This window comes from Narcine bancroftii, chromosome 9 (genome assembly GCF_036971445.1).
Source record: "Narcine bancroftii isolate sNarBan1 chromosome 9, sNarBan1.hap1, whole genome shotgun sequence".
NCBI classification, from domain to species: domain Eukaryota; kingdom Metazoa; phylum Chordata; class Chondrichthyes; order Torpediniformes; family Narcinidae; genus Narcine; species Narcine bancroftii.
Window position 1 is genome coordinate 102,315,739 of NC_091477.1, and position 17,770 is coordinate 102,333,508.

General features: G+C 40.7%; 1 protein-coding gene and 1 long non-coding RNA gene across 3 annotated transcripts in view; one reads left to right on the plus strand and one right to left on the minus strand.

Moving 5' to 3' along the window:
- The window catches only part of chrd (chordin), a 215,032-nt gene that overhangs the window by 171,707 nt on the left and 25,555 nt on the right, over positions 1-17,770 (plus strand). The window contains exons 4-12 of one of the 2 annotated variants that reach the window (XM_069897075.1): positions 6,934-7,037; positions 9,225-9,351; positions 9,455-9,604; positions 9,691-9,805; positions 15,082-15,178; positions 15,265-15,406; positions 15,738-15,875; positions 16,186-16,268; positions 16,378-16,525. In XM_069897075.1, coding sequence (XP_069753176.1) covers positions 7,008-7,037; positions 9,225-9,351; positions 9,455-9,604; positions 9,691-9,805; positions 15,082-15,178; positions 15,265-15,406; positions 15,738-15,875; positions 16,186-16,268; positions 16,378-16,525 — 1,030 coding nt within the window. In that variant the 5' untranslated portion in view covers positions 6,934-7,007. The remainder of the gene's footprint in view (positions 1-6,933; positions 7,038-9,224; positions 9,352-9,454; positions 9,605-9,690; positions 9,806-15,081; positions 15,179-15,264; positions 15,407-15,737; positions 15,876-16,185; positions 16,269-16,377; positions 16,526-17,770) is intronic. The other variant, XM_069897076.1, reaches the window with a different exon arrangement.
- On the minus strand, positions 1,872-9,659 carry LOC138742539 (uncharacterized). The gene is made up of 3 exons (XR_011344253.1): positions 9,448-9,659; positions 4,653-4,767; positions 1,872-2,250 (listed from the first exon to the last, which is right to left on the minus strand). It is a non-coding gene; the product is annotated as an uncharacterized lncRNA (long non-coding RNA).

Sequence of the window (17,770 nt, forward strand, 5' to 3'; positions counted from 1 at the left end):
GAAATTAATTTTGGAGTTGTACACCTGAAAGTTGTATGCCAGCCATTTACACCTTTTACGGGAAGAAGTTGTTGCTTTTATGCATTTCCCAAATCAATAATGCATCATTATTTGTGAAAACATTTGCGTCTGAATAGGTTACATTTAATTTGCAAGTTTAAACCGAATCCTTCCTTTCGCACCTTTGAAACAATCCACTTTGTTACTGAGCAGTGCAATAAAAAATGTTCATGCCGTTGGGGTTCAAGCTATGTTACTGTGCGGCACTTGAATGAATATGAAATACCAAATGCATTGTTAGGTTTAAAATTCGTTTTTCATGTCCTGTTTTAATTTTTTTTTAATTTAGACACACATTCAGGACGGTCGGTAACAGGCCGCTTCGGCCCACGAGTCCGTGCCGCCCAATTTTACCCCCAATTAACCGACAACCCCGCACGTTTTGTTTTTGAACGGTGGGAGGAAACCGGAGCCTTTTGGAGAAAACCCACGCACACACGGGGAGAACGTACAAACTCCTTACACACAGCGCGGGATTCGAACCCGATCACTGGCGCTGTAAAGTTTGCAGAATTAGAAAATAACTTATTGTAATATATTCTAAACGCCCGCCACAGACAGTCCAAATCCGTGTTGAGGATGCCTTTATCGTGGCATATCAAAACGTATTGTTTATTAACCTATTCGTGGAACGATATTTAAACACCATTTCTCCTAATTGAGGTACTTTTGCTAGCCCTCTCATTTATTGGTTTCTAAAGATTGTTCAATGTGACAGTACATTCACAACCTAAATGTCATGCAGAAAACTGGAGCAGCCTGTGTTCCAGTAATTTTATGTGAGATCTTTGTGTTTTCAGAAGTAAAATGTGGACCCCTGGGTGAAGCAGCAGGTCAAACAATGAACAGAATTTCATGTAGCAAAGATAAAAATACACAACCGATGTTTCGGGCTTGAACCCTTCATCGAGGTTTGGTTTTCCACACAGCCAATATAAAAAAAATGGGTCAATTAAGAACGTTTCTTTAACACTGCAATAACGCCGCACCCTGATACTGAATGCAAGTGAAGTGGGATCCGATTTTCCTGCCGTTCTAAATGGGACTGCCTCGTATTATTTATTGTTCTTTACTGTTTCCTTTAACCATCATGTGACCTCAAACATTCCTTTCAAAGTTATTGTGAGGCCTTGAATTTACTGCTGGTGTTTTGCTGCGGACTGATGGCCCCGTTACCTGGGCATCTAATGTTTTTTAAAAAAACACCTTCTATCAACGCAGGCTTAAAGGTACTGAATGGAACCCAATGAACAGAACGAGATAGCTGCGAGGTCCAAATGGCTCCATCCTAGTCCAGCTCAAACTGGCAATGAGCCTTCCTGGTTATAAAGTAAAGTTGCAAGTAAAATATTATTATTTTTAACCATCCCGAGGTTCAGTGATTATATGTCAGGCTAGCAAACTGGAAATCGGTTTCTTATTGTTTTCTGTCTTAATCTTTTGCGTCTGGCAGGATTTCACCGTCCGTTATCTCGATGTTATTTCCTCTCCTGTGAAGAGGTGACAGTGATAACGCATTACCGAATAAATCTATCTTTGCAGGTTTTCTAAGCTTGCACACGCTTCTCGCACCCTGGCTGCTGTGGCGTGGGCATTTAGTGTGTGATTGGCACGTTATCACTTAACATTTACAGTTGTGTATTTATATGAGTGCAGTAAGTATTGAAAGCAAGCTGCAAGTCGCAACATTAAACAGACCAAAAATATCACCCTCAAAACATTGTTTTCGCTTCGTGACCTTAAAAGTCAAACATGTTTGAATACATTTTGTAATTCAATGCAAAAATTGAATCCCACTCAGAAATTCGGCTTATTATTTATTAACAGGTTCTTAACAACTCTGCATATAGATCAAACTGAATTTCAAAGAGCATTGGCAGGATTTGTTTTCGAAGCTTCTTGAACTGAGTTTGGTCCAAACAAAGGCGATGCCTCTTTCTAATTCAGCAAAAATGACGATGGCAGGCTTCGTTGTTGGCAGTAACTGTCACTGTCCTGTCAATTTCGGTAGCAAATATTTAACCTTGCGCGCTCTCTCCTTGTGTGGCTTTCACATGGGGGGGGGGGGGGGGTGGGTGGGGACCCAGCTGGCCCCCATTGAAACACCCTAATTTACACCTCTGCTGATCAACACTCATTTCTCCTTGAATTTCTGCGAGGAGCCCGAGCGCTTGTAATTAAGCGGGAGCCCTGTGTTGAAAAAATGACAGAAATAATACAGAATTAAAATTCATTCAAAATTTAACTAAATCTCTAAGCTTTGACACGTTACCTTTGAATGTACAATATACTTTTGACCAGAAATAAAATTCACAATAAATCATTTGCGTATCGTAAGCCGTTCAAAGTCTCTTCCCACCTTTCGTTTCGTCTCCATACGACATTATTACATTCATTTCTATTTACACGATGACCACCTCTATGGAGCCTTATCCTTACTTCCCCTCGGCTGTTTGAGGGGCTTCCTCTCGGTCTCAAGCCCCTCACTGCTCGGTAACTGTTCCTTGGCCCCTTAGTACTATCCCTGGCGTCTGAAGACGCCATTGAGATCAGCCAAGTGTGAAACGGGCAGCAAAATTTCAGGCACTTCCGATTAAAGGTAGAACAGACCAAACGCCTGGGATAAACCCTCGTAAGTGTGTCCCAGTTAGGAGTGGTCTAGTGTGAAAGGCCAAACCCCCATTCCTATCCCCAGACACTGAACGGCCTATTTACTGGGATGCAAGTGTGAAAGGGGCTGTAAGCATTCTGCAACAAGGTGGGCGGCTGTCTCTATTCCACAGCATTCATCTCAGTGACAAATGCATTGTGGGTCATGTTCCATTGTACAGGAAGGGAGGAGTTCTTTCACCATCTGCCAGGCCAAATCCTGGTGAATTTTTGTGAGCAATGAGGAATTCTGCCAAATTATCTCAACAATCTCCTCTGGGAACTACCCCACCATGCTCATCAAGGTTTTGCCTCTCAGTGTCTGCAGGACACTATGTGCTGACCACTGCTTGATAGCCTTGTGGTCAAAGGTATTCGTCTGGAAAAAAAACTTTTCCACCAAGAATAGGTGATGTAGCAAAGTCCAGCTGACTGGGACATTGAGCAGCACTGGGACCAGGCTCATCCTTCACAACACTTGGTAGAACATCAGCACATAGTGGCCCTTGGTGCCCTCATATTTTTCTTCCACACATAGTCTGATGCAGCCACACATAAAGGTGGTCATTAGGATATGGGCCACATTAGGTATGCCCTTGTCCCTTGTGCTTTGTATACAGTGACTCTGCAGACCCTTTCCATCTTGGATCCCCACATGAACCAGAAGTCTGCTCTGGTGACTGCCAGGGAAAAAGGGTGGGGGATGAGCCTCATCTGCATTCCATGCCATACCAAGAGCACCAGGTTCTTCCCTATTATTGAGAGGGAGTGCCACACCCATGGACCCAATTTCTGGTGGATCTTTGTGAATTGCTCCAACTAATTCTTTTTGAATCCCTTGACCCCTCCAAACCAGATCCCCAACACCTTCAGATAGTTAAATTTGATTGTGAAGAACATAGCCTCACTCTTCTTCTAGTTTACCCTGGTGCCAGATGCAGACTCAAAATTACCATAGATGCTGATCAGTCTGCAGAGTGATCATGTGTCTGAAGAGAACATAGTGGTATTGTCCATGTATAGGGAGGCCTTGAATGCCTCCACTGCCTGGCAAAGTTACTTCTCTTATGCCCTGATCCTTCCTGATGGAATCAGAAAATGGCTCTCTGCAGCCCACAAATAAGACTGGAGAGAAAAGGCAACCCTGCCTGTCTGTTTCCATACTTGATGGGGAAGCTATCTGGTTCCCACCCATTGAATTGGACTGTGCTATGGGTGTTCTGTAGAGCAGTTTAATCCAATTTTGGAATCCTTCCACAAAGCCAATTTTGGAGAGCACATCCATCATGTACAGGCGCAATATCTGTTTGAAACCCTTCTCATGGTACCAATCCATGTCCTTCACTTGGATGATGGCATCTCTGAGCAGCATGAAGTTGACAGAGAGTTTTCTGGCTGTGACCATGTAGGTTTGGTCTGGGTGGATCTCCTGAACCAGGGCAAACCTGACTCAATTGGGATGGCTTTGGACAACATTTTGTCCACAAGATACAATATCAAGACTTCATAAGGCCAAGAACAAATGTGACCATTGCAACATCTTCTACTTCCTGGATGACCTCTTCAACCTTCACTACAGTTGTCTTAAGCAAATCTCTCCATATTTAACATAAATTTTTCCTTGCCCCAACGGTAGCAATTATAGAAAAACGTCCAAAATTTCGGGGAAGCTGGTTTGATGTAGATAAATTTAGAACTGGCTCAAGTGGGTTTGGTTTCTATTTCATTCCCACCGATCACATGCCGATGTGAAGTCCTCATAATTCTGATATTATATTCTAATGAATGCTGGTGCCAGTTCCACTAACCATTTCCCCCCAGAAATGTACCGGATGGAACAGATATGTCTGGGTGCGTTCTCCATGTGCTCCATTCGCTCGCTTTCATTCCATGCAACATGGCCTGTGGGACCTGTAGTTTATGACATTTGTCAAATAATTTACCTGTAAGGAGTTTGACCTTTTCCTTGCGACCTGTGCGGGTTTCCCCCGGGTTCTCCGGTCTCCTCCACCTTCCAAAATGTGCGACATGAGTTTCAAAGGCCGGAATCGGCTTCTACTGGGTTGTAAATAAAATGTTAAATTCTAAAAGTCCAATCCTCCCAGTTGTCTGGGCTCACCTGGGAGACAAATATAACACAAAGGGTGTGCATAGTGTGGGACACTTTCAGTTGGTTCTCTGGTGACTAGGGGACAGGCGTGGTAAATCAAGACAGTGGTTTCCGCTTACTAATTGGAGGGTTACTGGATATCCAATAAACTGACCTTATGTGGTTAAAAATGATATAGTATTAAATGCGCCATGTGGTTATAGGCTGTTATTTTGCTATCTCTGCACAGATCTAATTGTAGAACCACGAATTTGTTTGGAGTGCTTGATCTTATGCGTGAAGTTGATGTCTGGATATTGGCACACATTTTTTCAAAAATTGGGACAGATTGAAAAGAGCATTTGCCCGCATTTGTAACGCGGATCTTGTGGGGTATTAATGCACTTTCCATTTTAATGCCTCTTAAAACCTACAATAAAAATAAACTTCATTCTTTGGCGACGAAGTTCCAGAGTTAAAGGGCCACGCTGTTGCATTGCATGCCAACCCTAATGAGTGATGCGCATGGGGGCATTTGCGAGTGTAAAGTGCAGGGTAATTTAAGGAATGCCGGGTTTTTCAACATATAAAACAAAGGTCACGTGATGCTTTAATTATCGCCTGTCTTTCTGAATTAAAATATTTTATATATCCAATTGGTTGTTTGATTTGTGTTGGTTCCAATTTATCACATATTATTTCTCAGATCATTCTCTGGTGTCAATCGACGTATTTCATAGTACAGACTATTTCCACGGGCTAGCAATTAATTTAATTCCTACAATGTGATTATTTGTCAATGTAATCTAAAACTAGCAAAGACATTTTGCACCGATGTCTGGAACATGGAACTGAGGCAGAACTCAAGAAACTGGTATTTGACACCTGAGTACAATCCCGCCCCAGCCCAGTGTTGACTTGTATTCAACTCTGCACAAGATTTTCTGCTTGGATTTATTTGTCAATGTAGATATTTTTGCAGTTCAGAAAATATTCCATATTTCTACTCTGTACATGTTAGCGGACGAAATAAAATACATTCATATTTAGAAAGTGAAAGGGGGTGTTTCCAAAATGAACTGTGGGAATTAATCATAATTAGGACAGGGAACATGATTTAAATTCTTACTAAAGAATAAGGGACAACAAATTATTCTTGGTTAATTTTCTGCCATCCAATACTTTGAATATATCTGATGAAATCGCCTCTGGTGGAATGTAAAACTCGGATCTTAAATGTTCGTACATAAGACGTGCAATAATTAATTGTCTTTCACGTGAGTACTTTTTCTCCTCATTACTAACAGGTATAGAATAAGAACAGATACTTGGTGCAGAAACAAAATGTTTAGTGTTCACTCAAGTCTTGGTTTGGTTTAACCAAATGCAAACACTGCCTGGGGGCTTGTAAAAGTGTATTTATCTCTATGGATGTCTGTGTATTGATTCAATCTCATAGCAATAGTCCTCAGTTTTAAAATACACACTTGGTTCGCGGCTTCCAGTTATTTCCACGTCTGTTTTTCATTGTTTTAACACTTTCCCAGTGAGTTTGAAGAGGGTCCCACGCTGTGTCTGCTAATCATCTTTCTATGAGACCATTTGAATATACCAGTGATTAAGGCTTTGTTGACTTTGATGCATGTTCAGGGCTTTGTTAAGAGAATATAAAAACAGGGAGTCCGCGCACTAGGTAGTGGAAGGTTTGGATTTCGTGTAGCCACAACAAGCTGACGCCGTTTTCCCAAACTTCTCAAGGCCTCTTAACTGTCTGTTGTTAGTTGGAATCGTTTCCCCTTCACTTGTTGGATATAGTAGACAAAATGAACATGCATTGTCTGGTTCCCGTGTTACATTTATTTTTATTGAAATTGATATCTGAAGCAGTTGGCTTCCGACTGAAGGTTCCTCCTTTACCCATTCAAGCAGAAGATGATCTCGTCCATTCTAAAGGAACTGCAGGTAATTCTCTCCTAAGACCATTTCTTCCCAGTCCATCTTTCACCACATTTTCTTGTTTCACTTTCAGTGTTCTCTCCCGTTCTTCTTATTTGACATTTGTTTTAACGGTGCATATCTGGATAGTAGTTGGAGGTCTTTCGTCTGGTGATGGACGTTCTCTTGCCATTTTGTAGGATGCTCTTTCGGTGGGAAAGTGTATACGCTCCAGGATACATGGCACCCAGATCTAGGACAGCCTTTCGGAGTAATGCACTGCGTCGTTTGCCACTGCGAACCGGTATGTTTATTGTTAGATCTCATTTAAAAATTCAACTGCATTTTGGATTTCCCTTTGTTTTCCTTGAATAAAAAGAATCCCTTCAAACCATGCGACGCTTTACTGAATGTTACTTCCATGTAATTCGAAGTCTCCAACAAACATGAAAACACAACGCTGGAGAAACTCAGCAGGTCAAACTGGGTACTTTATCGAGCGGAGATAAAGGCACATCTCTGCCTGATGAAGGGCTGAAGACCAAAACGTTTGCTCTATAAAGGAGATTGTTTGATCTGCTGAATTTTTCCAGCATTTGTGTTTTTACTTCAACCGCGGTGTCTACAGACTTTCGTGTTTTACTCCAACAAACATATACAAGTTTTCTTTGAAGTACACCATTACATTATCTCGGTTACTGTGCCCGTTCTGTGGAAATTAAATTTCGGCTTTTCAGAATCGTGGAATCAGCATGGCACTGAAGAAGGCAAATCGGCCCATCGAGTCCACACGGCTCCCTCGCCCTCCCCCGCGTCAATGCAAATTATTTTCCTTTAACATCGGTTCCAGTGATCTTTTAAGAACGATGGTCGACCCTGCTTGTACACCCTCACGGTTTCACATCCTCTCCATTTGTTGGCATTCCTTGCATTTCCCCATCTCTGCATCTGTGGCCCTTCACTTTGTATTCCCGGGAAATGGGAACGGCTTTTCCCCACACGTACCCTGTTACGGGATGTAGAGTCCTATCAACATTCTTCCAACTGTAATTTTCTCCACGGAGAACAACTCCAGCTGCTCCAGTCCATTACAGTAATTCCTGGCCCAATCCTAGTAAGCCTGTACTAAACCCTCTTCAAGATCGTCGCATCAGTTGCCATACTTACAGAGTCGACTTTATTACTGCGAGTTCTCTTCCACAGCTTCTTTATCTTGAAGTATAGGAACATTCACTAAATGTATATTAAGAGATTTCATCACGTTTATTTTAGAATGTGTCCAATACACTTCGATATCTGTCTTAATCCGTGTCGTGCATTGATATTGCGAAGAGCCCGTAGGACCTGTAGTTCATGATATTTGTCGAATAGTCTACCTGTAAAGAATTTGTACGTTCTCCCCGTGACCTGCATGGGCTTCCCTGGGTGCTCCGGTTTCCTCTTACCCTCCCAAACGTGTGGGGTTGTGGATTAATTGGGCGGCACGAGTCTAAATGGCTGGGATCGACCAGTTTGTGCGTGTTCGGCAGTAGGTCTAAAGACCTATGAGCTTTCGTGAAGCAGATTGAATGCAGGTCGCTTCTGTGCAAAGGTAGTGTATAACAACCTTTGGTAGGCAGTAGATTCGGTTAATCGGTCAGAGTTCTCACCTGCAGCTGCGAAATCCACAAATTAGCTAATACCCAGTTTCCGCTTCATTTAACATCAACCAATTTTGTCACCTTTCATGCCAGTCTGCAAATTATCCACAATTACGCAATATATTTATTTCTCCATTAGCGCTACTTACAGTATCATGCGCTACTTACAGAGCAGAGCAATGCACGTTTCCATTTTCAAGAGATACTCAACTTCCTCATTACAATTCACACCGCTAATTAGGTGCTGTCTGATTGTATTTATCTCTATGGATGTCTGTGTATTGGATGAACATTATGCGTGTTAGCATATTACTCCCAATTATGCTGATAAGATGACATCTCGGGCAAACGATGCCATTCTCAATTATTAAGCAGATCAACAAAATAACGCCTGAGAGAAATAATAGAACAGTGCAAGGAAAAGTATTGGGGGCGCTAAAATCGCCCTGTGGGATCCGAGTAGATGAAACTGGAGGGGACTCCGCAGGCCAGACCGCGTCCGTGCAGTGAAATGGATAGTATTTATGCAGTCTGGAGAAAGGGTCGATGTCCTTTTCTCTCCATGGATACTGCCTGACCCGAACAGCCCCCTCCAGCTTTCCATCATTTGTTTTAAAATTCCAGCATCTGCAAGGCTTGTAATATCACAATGCTTGGAGAAACTCGGCTGGTCAAACAACTCCGGCGAGTTGAGGTTCTCCAGCATTGTATTTTTACTTCAACCATTCGTGCTTTACATCTGCAATTGTGTTTTTCTTTATTCATTACTGATAGACAGCTATTCTTTCCTAATATGTTTTCAAACCGGGAAATACCAGCATTGTTCCAACGTTTCATTTTTTTATTTAAAGCAACGAAATAGAAGAGGTAAAGTTAGTGGTAAAGTAAGTTGCCGAAATATCAAACACGATTGTCGAGAGCCTCCGTGTGACTCCCCGATCTTACTGCCTGGACACTGCTGTAAAAGCTGCCCGCAAGGTGAGGATAATTCGCCAATGTCCAGCCACCCGAAACTTTTTAAAAAAATCTCACTCCCCAGTTTTTCGGAGGTAACTAACATGCAGCGTGTTCTACCTTGCAGAAAGGACCGGCAGTTCAGAGAAGAAGCCTGACTCCACCTTCGACGGATTTGAGTACTTCCCTCTTGAAAAAGAGGATGATCTGCAAAAAAGTCTCAACGACCGGTCGTACATCAACTCCGACGACATTTCAATGGACGACAGCAGGACAGGTAGACATTTAAACATCCGCGTCAAGGAGAGGGCATCTGCTTGTGGCGCTTGCAACAACTCACCAGGCTTTGTGCTTTCTCCGCAGATTTTGTGGCTTTGCTCACGTCAACACCTGGCCGGCTGTCAGCGTCCACGGGAGTGGCCAAAGCTCGACTCACTCTGGTCAGATCCAACCTCCTCTTCGCCATTCAGTGTGAAAGGTATCCTAGATTGGGACCAGGTCGGGATGGGGAGCGGTGGAGGAAAGGGCGGGGGGGGGGGGTGGGGGGGGGGGGTGTGTGAACATTTGAGGGAAGGAGATTGCCACTGTCCATTAGCAGGTCACTTCGTACATCGGGGATACCACCACCAAAGTCAATGGGCGACTTTGGACCCATCCAAGTATTTGGAACAAAACCGAACTGGATCTCTTTTTAATGTCCCACCGAGTGGAGACCCCCCCCCCCCCCCCCACGCCTTCCCGTAACCAAAGCATTGTGGGGACCAGCTAGACGGTAGCGAGAACCGACTGGATCCTGCGTGTCCCTGATACCACCTGAAGGGAGAAGGCTAGACAGGAAGGCCCAAGGAAAGGGTATGACCCGCCAGGGAAGCCGGCAGGACTTCACCAGATCGAGGAGATCTGTCAACCCCACTCCTGGGACAAATTCTGCTCCAGCGCCTCTCTGGCCATATCGGGCAGAGCTAGATAATCATCATCTCGCACATCAGCAAGCCTGACCTGTAACCTTCAGGACCAGGAAGGGCTGCAGACCTTATCATCACCAGGGAAAAATCCTCTCATCTACAGTATGTCATCCTGCCAACTGAGGAATGGGTTTGTTTTGTTCCATTTACTTGGGTCTCATCTACCTATATACACCTCCATTAAATCTTCTCTGCTCCAAAGGAGCCACCATCTAACCAATCAGTCCTGATAACTAGCTGTGATTTCCAGAGTTGAGGTGTAAGGGCCTTGATCCTCCAGGTGTCTCCCACTACAGAAAGGAAAGGGCCCCTTATCCCATCCCCTGGTCTCCCTACATTCCCACTCCTTTGCCTCCCCACATATATTTCCTCTGTAGATTGATCACAGCTTTTCACAATTCTACCAGCCAGCAATGAATGCCTTCCTGTAATCTACAAATTTCTTTCTCCTAACAATCAGACAAGTAATCTGGCAACTTTTGCAAATTTCTCAGTCCAAATTTACCATTATACTATTCAACTTTAAAATGGACCAAAGCATCGAGCCCTGCAGAACTCAACTGCAAACAGCTATAAGACCACTTTCTTCCATGGCCATAACACTTGGATCCCAATACTAAATAAATCCTTACACAGGAAATTAAGTTTAATGGATATAATATGAGGACCATTTTTGGGGACACGATTAGGATCTAATTCAGACCTTATTCAGTCTCCATGATGCTTAAAAAGGACAAGAAGTTTGGAATAGAGGTTTTAATTTTGACCAGAAATGTGAGGAAGAACTACTCGAGTAATAAAGGCAGAACTTATCTAGAATATATTACTAATTTCCTTTGGCTTAGTATTAAATCATTAAGAGATTCGATATAAACAGCGTCAGTACTGTTTGACTGATAACATCAGTTACATTGAAGCAGTGGAAGATATTTAATAAGATTTTACATGACAACACACAAAAAAAATATTGTGATGGAAATGCAATTAGTTTGGGAGGTATGGTGAGGAAATTCAGGAGAAATATTTGTTCACTGATTTGTGGTAGTGGCTCTGTAGGGGTGGGAAGAGGACTTGTAATGTGCCACTAAGTATATTATAATTTGAATGTTGAGAGAGGTGAGTTACATTGTATGCAGGAATGTAGTAAAAGAGCAAAACTGTGATAGTTGGAGTCCAAAGGGGGGAAAATATGGATTTGTTTTTTTTAAATCAAAATATATTTTTAGTGTGCAGAAACCCAAAGTTGAACATAGGCTAACAAATTCCTTTGGCCAGGTCACTGAATGCTAAAAACAGAACTAAAATGGTAAATGGAATGCCAGCCTCCGGGCATTTAAAAAAAAAAGCAAGTAAAGGGAGTGATGTTTCAGCCTTGGTCAGTTCTCCCTCAGAATACTGCAAATGCCACTGTGCATCAAGAAAACTACATCAGTCCGAGAGGAGGTACAGGATATGCATGTTCAAGCAATACAATGGCCTTGGGGTTAAAATTTGAGAATATGCAGCATACACTGTCTCCATGTCTGTGTGGGTTTTCTCTGGGGGTTCCAGTTTCCTCCCACTCTTCAAAAATGTGTAGGATAATGGGGCACAAATTGGGTGGCACGGATTTGTAGGGCCAAATTGGCCTGTTACTGTGCTGTATGTCTAAATTTAAATTTTTAGAAAAACCTGGCTTGTGTTACCTTCAGATCAGAAGGTGTTTACAATAATAAGGAATAACATAGAGGAGGAAACAATTTCCTGAAATGGAGGTGCACAGAACTGGGCCATTTGGTGAAACTAGAGAACATATTTCCACTTTAATAATATTGGCGGTCTGGAACAATTTTGCTGTGGATGCTGAATCAATTCTTTTTAACCGTGAATGTGTTCAGGTTTTGTTCAGTCAATCTAACAAAGAATATGAGATAGAATGACTTCCTGGATTAAAGTACAAATTGGTATGATTTAAATTAGCTATTCTCAACCTTTCTTCAGCTTTGACTCTCCCCAGACTCTGCTCAAAGTATATGCCCCCCCCCCCCTTCCCTGTGCAGCAGTCAAGTTTTGGTTTCTTCCATTTTTACATTATTTAAAAAAAAAATTACATGAAATGAAAAGAAAGCAAGGCTGTTGCCCCCAGAAAGGAGGGAGGGGGTGCATTGATAATAACTGATTTAAATAACAGGCTTAATGGGATCTCAATGATCCTCTTACCTCGGAGGAACACTTGATCTACGCTATTGCCACTTTTCATTCAGTTCTTCCAATTTCTTTTCTGACAAACATTCATTTTGCACAAATTTCAGCTTTCTCCAAAAATCAGCTTCTCTTGGCCCCATTTTCCCTGTCATAACCAGCCTTGTTGGCATATTGTCTTCTATAGCTTGTTATTAAACTTCCACAGGCTTGACTTCACCCTAAACTATCTCTGGATTCAATACCTAGTTCTCTGATTTTTGAGCATCCCAACGTGATTGGCAGCACCTTTAATTATCTTCTTGCATTTGCTCCTCAAATCCTTTCATCCATTTACAACTCTCTCTACCTTCAATTAATTTGCAAAATGCAATTTTAACAAAACTTCCACATTGTCACTTTTGGTCCATGTTTCATCATTTGCCTTTCTTTGTTCTATTTATTTTCTGTTCCCCACAAATTACTGTAACAGATTTTACGAGTTAAAATTCCTGTTAAGTTCATGCTATTTTAAGCAATTTTAGAGTGACATGGTTGACGTAACACCTTTACAGTGCCAGCGATTGGTGTCTGTAAGGAGTATATATGTTCTTCCTGTGTCCGCGTGGGCTTTACCTGGGGGCTTTGGTTTCCTCCCACCATTTGGAATGTACTGGGGGTGTAAGTTACTTGGGTGTATATTGGGTAGCATGGACTCATGAGCCAAAATGGCCTGTTACTGTGCAGTATATCTAAATCTTCCCAAGGAAAAAAGCTCAGTTTTAAATCAGATCTCCACAGATAAAAATAACTTGAATTTTTCCAAGGTGTGGCAGTACTATATGTTCCATCATGACTTTTCACTCATCTCTCTTTCAAAGTTATAATTACAGCTCATAAAAATTGTCTCTCCTTCACTAGTATATCCCAAAGATCAATATTTGGTGCTTTTTCATTCAATCATTTATCCCACAAGAGCAAATTCAATTTCCATACGCATGCACATAATATCCCACTTTGCCACATTTTTTGTACCTTTGACTCTACAGTTACCATCTGGCCAACAACAAGATCCAGATGAGACAATTTTTAGTCAGTTCTTCTTTGCAACTTCTGGTTCAGTGTCTGTGCTTCTGCTATTAATGTCATTCACTCAGATTGAACATATCATGCTACTCAATCTTGGACCTAAATTTTTCATTCTGAGTTCAATCTATCATGAGGTGATCACTCTTCTCTGAAAGCTGCTTCCTTATACCTGTTCTCAAAACTTAATTTGCACTCTCATCACTTCTTGATTTATTTGCCCGGAGATCTTTGCTGACCCCTGAATTCTGCTTCACACAAGCCCTTCAGCAGATTAGATTCAATATTGTATTCATTTTCCTGCACTCAATCATCCCTGTTTTCATCAAGCTCCATTGATTCACTTTTATATTCTTCTATAATTCTCTTCAGTTGTATGCCAATACCTCAGAACCATTCAAGCTTACACATAGAATTGAGGCTACATCATACACTGCACTCTTCTTGTGCAGTCCCAACCAAGCAAGGTATTCACAGCCCCAAAAAGTTTAGTAACCTAAAATTTAAACTTCTGCTTTGCTCCCTGTCCTGAAATTTTCATGTTCTGCTTTTTGTGAAATTTATTTTAACTTTATTCAGGAGGAACTAATTTCTTGACAAAACACTCAGGATTTCAATATAAATTTCTGAAATTCAAGTGTTAAAATGTTTTCACTGCATTTCCATTCTCAATCTTAATTTATTGTTCATTGTGGACCATGACTGAGTCCCCAAGCCGAGGATAAAGATCTTTTGCTAGTTGCTTTCTCAAAGCCGCACATTCCCTGCCCAGACTAACTGACTGCATTTAGTTGTAGCCTGTTTGTGCACTCAGGCTATAAAAATCTGCATTTAGAAAGTCCATTTAGAAAAATGTAGTCAGAAAATTTGAACTTGTGTTCAACTATAAAATGTGTATTCCCTTGGGGAAGAGTAGGAGCTTGGTACTACCTTCTGATTGACATGCAAGATGGGGAAAAGTTTGGACAAAATTTGATGTTCCACTGACAGATACAAATCTGTATTTCAGTACTTTCTCAAGATTTGACTCTCTTAAAAAGCCAAAAAGTAAACAGAAGGGATTAAAGCAGTGGTTCTCAGCCTTTTTTCTTTCCACTCACATACCACTTTAAGTAATCCCTATGCTACTGGTGCTCTGTGATTACTAAGGGATTGCTTAAGGTGATATGTGAGTGGGAAGGGAAGATTGAGAAGTACTGCTCTTGACTCAATAGTTATTGAAATATTTTGGTTGAGAAAAATTGTCATTGGCCCATTATTTCCTTTGGCGTTGTGAAACATAATGAGTCAATTAAATGTGATTAAAACAGTGGTTTTCAAACTTTTTCTTTCCACCCACATCCCACCTTAAGCAATCCCTTACTAACCACAGAGCACCGATGGCACAGGGATTACATAAAGTGGGATGTGAGTGGAAAGAAAAATGTTGAGAACCACTGGATTAAAGGATTCAAGTCAAATGATATTGTTAACTCAGGTTACTGCAATAGAAAAATGATCATTCTGGAATGTGTACCTGTAATTTTAGCTGTTTCCTTTTCAGATTCAGCCACCCTATTAGGATAAGTTTTCAGGATCGGGATGGAATTGTCTTATTTGAACATCCAGTCCACAAAACTTCTTTGCTTCAAAGCAACCTGGTAAAGTGTTGATCATCTTTGACCCATTACTAGCTGGATGCTTTACTTTCTGATAATTTGACCTTTATATTTGGCTTCTGTTGCAGATCTGCGGAATGTGGAGGAATGTGCATAAACCTTACATCAAGCTGCTTAAGTCTGATCAGCTCCATGTTGCGCTAATGACACATCCACAGTCAGATGCTGACATCCGAGGCAGAGTCGTAAAACACCGAGCACTCTTTGCTGGTACGTTTAACACCTTAAAAATCTCCTTTAAGCATTTAAGCAAAGTTTGATGTGTCTGGCAGGTATCACGTTGTCTCCATATTTTCTCTCATTCACTCTAAGATACCAGATAATAGTCAGTAATTTATATTCATAAATATTCCTTGTAATTACACTGTACAAAGCATTATGTTAAACAGTAGCTTTCTCTGCAGAACTACATAGCGTTTAGATTCTTCAGAACTGAAATAGTGTAACAAAAATATAGAGTGTGGCCAGGGTACAATTCTTAAAGTGGTACTAACCAATGTCATATATTTTATATGTTACAAATGTACTTCTATTTCCCCAGAAACATTCAGTTCTGTTCTGACCTCAACCAACCTTGATCGCACAGCACTGGGTGGCATTGCTATGCTGACACTTAGTGATGTTGAAAATAATCTACACTTTATCATTATCTTCAAAGGATTGCTGAAGAGTGAAAAAGGTAAAACTATTCACTATTACCAAGGATTTGTTTGATTAGATTCAGACATCAGCTCAAAAAGACTTTACAATTGTCTATCATCACATAGTCCTCCACTAGAATATCTTTGCATGACACCTGTTGATAACATTGAGACAAGAATGTCCTGCCTACCATTGATTTTTCTCAACATTACTTTGATTTTTATGGTTATATTATAGTTAATAACTTTTCATGTTGTGCCTTTGGTTAAAACATACCGTAAACCTCCTGCTTATTTCCACAATGTGGTGAAAAGTTGCTCACTCGTAATTCTGTTGCTCTCTTCCAGGTGACCGCCGTATCCCAGTGCGGGTGCAGTTGTTGCACAGGAACCAACCATTGAGAGAAATCAAAGCTAATATAAGCCCACATGTGAGACTTTGTTTCCCCAAAATTTTCACGACAACATGTAAAAATCTAAGTAAATGATGGTAGTGCTTTACATGAAGTTGATAAAAAATACTTCTTGCCCTTTGCACAGGATTCCAATTTTGCTGAAGTTATAACTGACCTCAGTAACAAGGAGATGTTCCTGCTTTCACATGGCCAATTGGAAATTTCTCTGGCAACTGAAGGTAGAAATCCAACATGTATTTCAGGAATCATCACAGCCAAGAAAACATGTGATAGTAAGTGGAAAATATAAGTAACTGTAGCATGAAAGCATGGGTGTGAATTATTGCAGAGGTTCTAGGACTGCTGTTCAAGCTGATGAATCATGGAAATCATGGTTTAGTGTAATTTATGTTGTTTTTCTAAAATTTCTGACACGAGAGCAAGTCAGAGAATCTTCTTTATCTTTGCTATTTAGTCAAGTGTAAAAGGGTTTACAGCTTTGCTTGTTTTTATTAAATTTTTTATGTTTCACACTATGAACCATATTAATCAAAATACACCCAAACATTACCCTCTTGAATATACAGTGTCATTTTCTCCCCTTTTCCCCCCTCCCTTCCCTCCCTCCTTCCCACCCCCCTCCAAATACATTAAACGTTCAACATATACAATACAATAAACCCATTAAACGATGTCATCACACAATGAAAATAAACAAGAAAATTGGGTTATCTACTTTTACACACTGGGTCAGTTCATTTCGTCTTCTTCTTATTCTATCATTTTAGGGGGTGGAGGTCCGCGGTAGGACCTCTTTGTTGTGTTCCATGTAAGGTTCCCAAATTTTTTCAAATAATGTGACTTTATTTTTTAAATTATATGTTATTTTTTTCCAATGGAATACATTTATTAATTTCTCTGTACCATTGCTGTACTCTCAGGCTTTCTTCTGATTTCCAAGTTGACATTATACATTTTTTTGCTACAGCTAAGGCTATCATAATAAATCTTTTTTGCGCTTCATCCAGTTTGAGGCCTAATTCTTCTTGTATTACTTAGAAGAAAGATCTCTGGATTTTTTGGTATGTGGCTTTTTGTGATTTTATTTAATATCTGATTTAGATCTTCCCAAAACTTTTTCACTTTCTCACATGCACAAATTGTTCCCGTTTCCTTTTTACAGTGAAAACATCTATCTGATAATGTTGGATCCCATTTATTTAACTTTTGGGGCGTGATATATAACCTGTGTAATCAGTCATATTGTATCATGCGTAACCTCGTATTTATTGTATTTCTCATAGTTCCGAAGCATAGCTTTTCCCATATTTCATTTTTTATCTTTTTGTTTAAATCTTGTTCCCACTTTTGTTTGGGTTTATAGCTTATTTCATCATTTTCTTTCTCTTGTAGCTTGATGTACATGTTTGTTATAAATCTTTTAATTATCATTGTGTCTGTAATCACATATTCAAAGCTGCTTCCTTCTGGTAATCTCAGTCTGCTTCCCAATTTGTCCTTTAAGTAGGTTTTCAGTT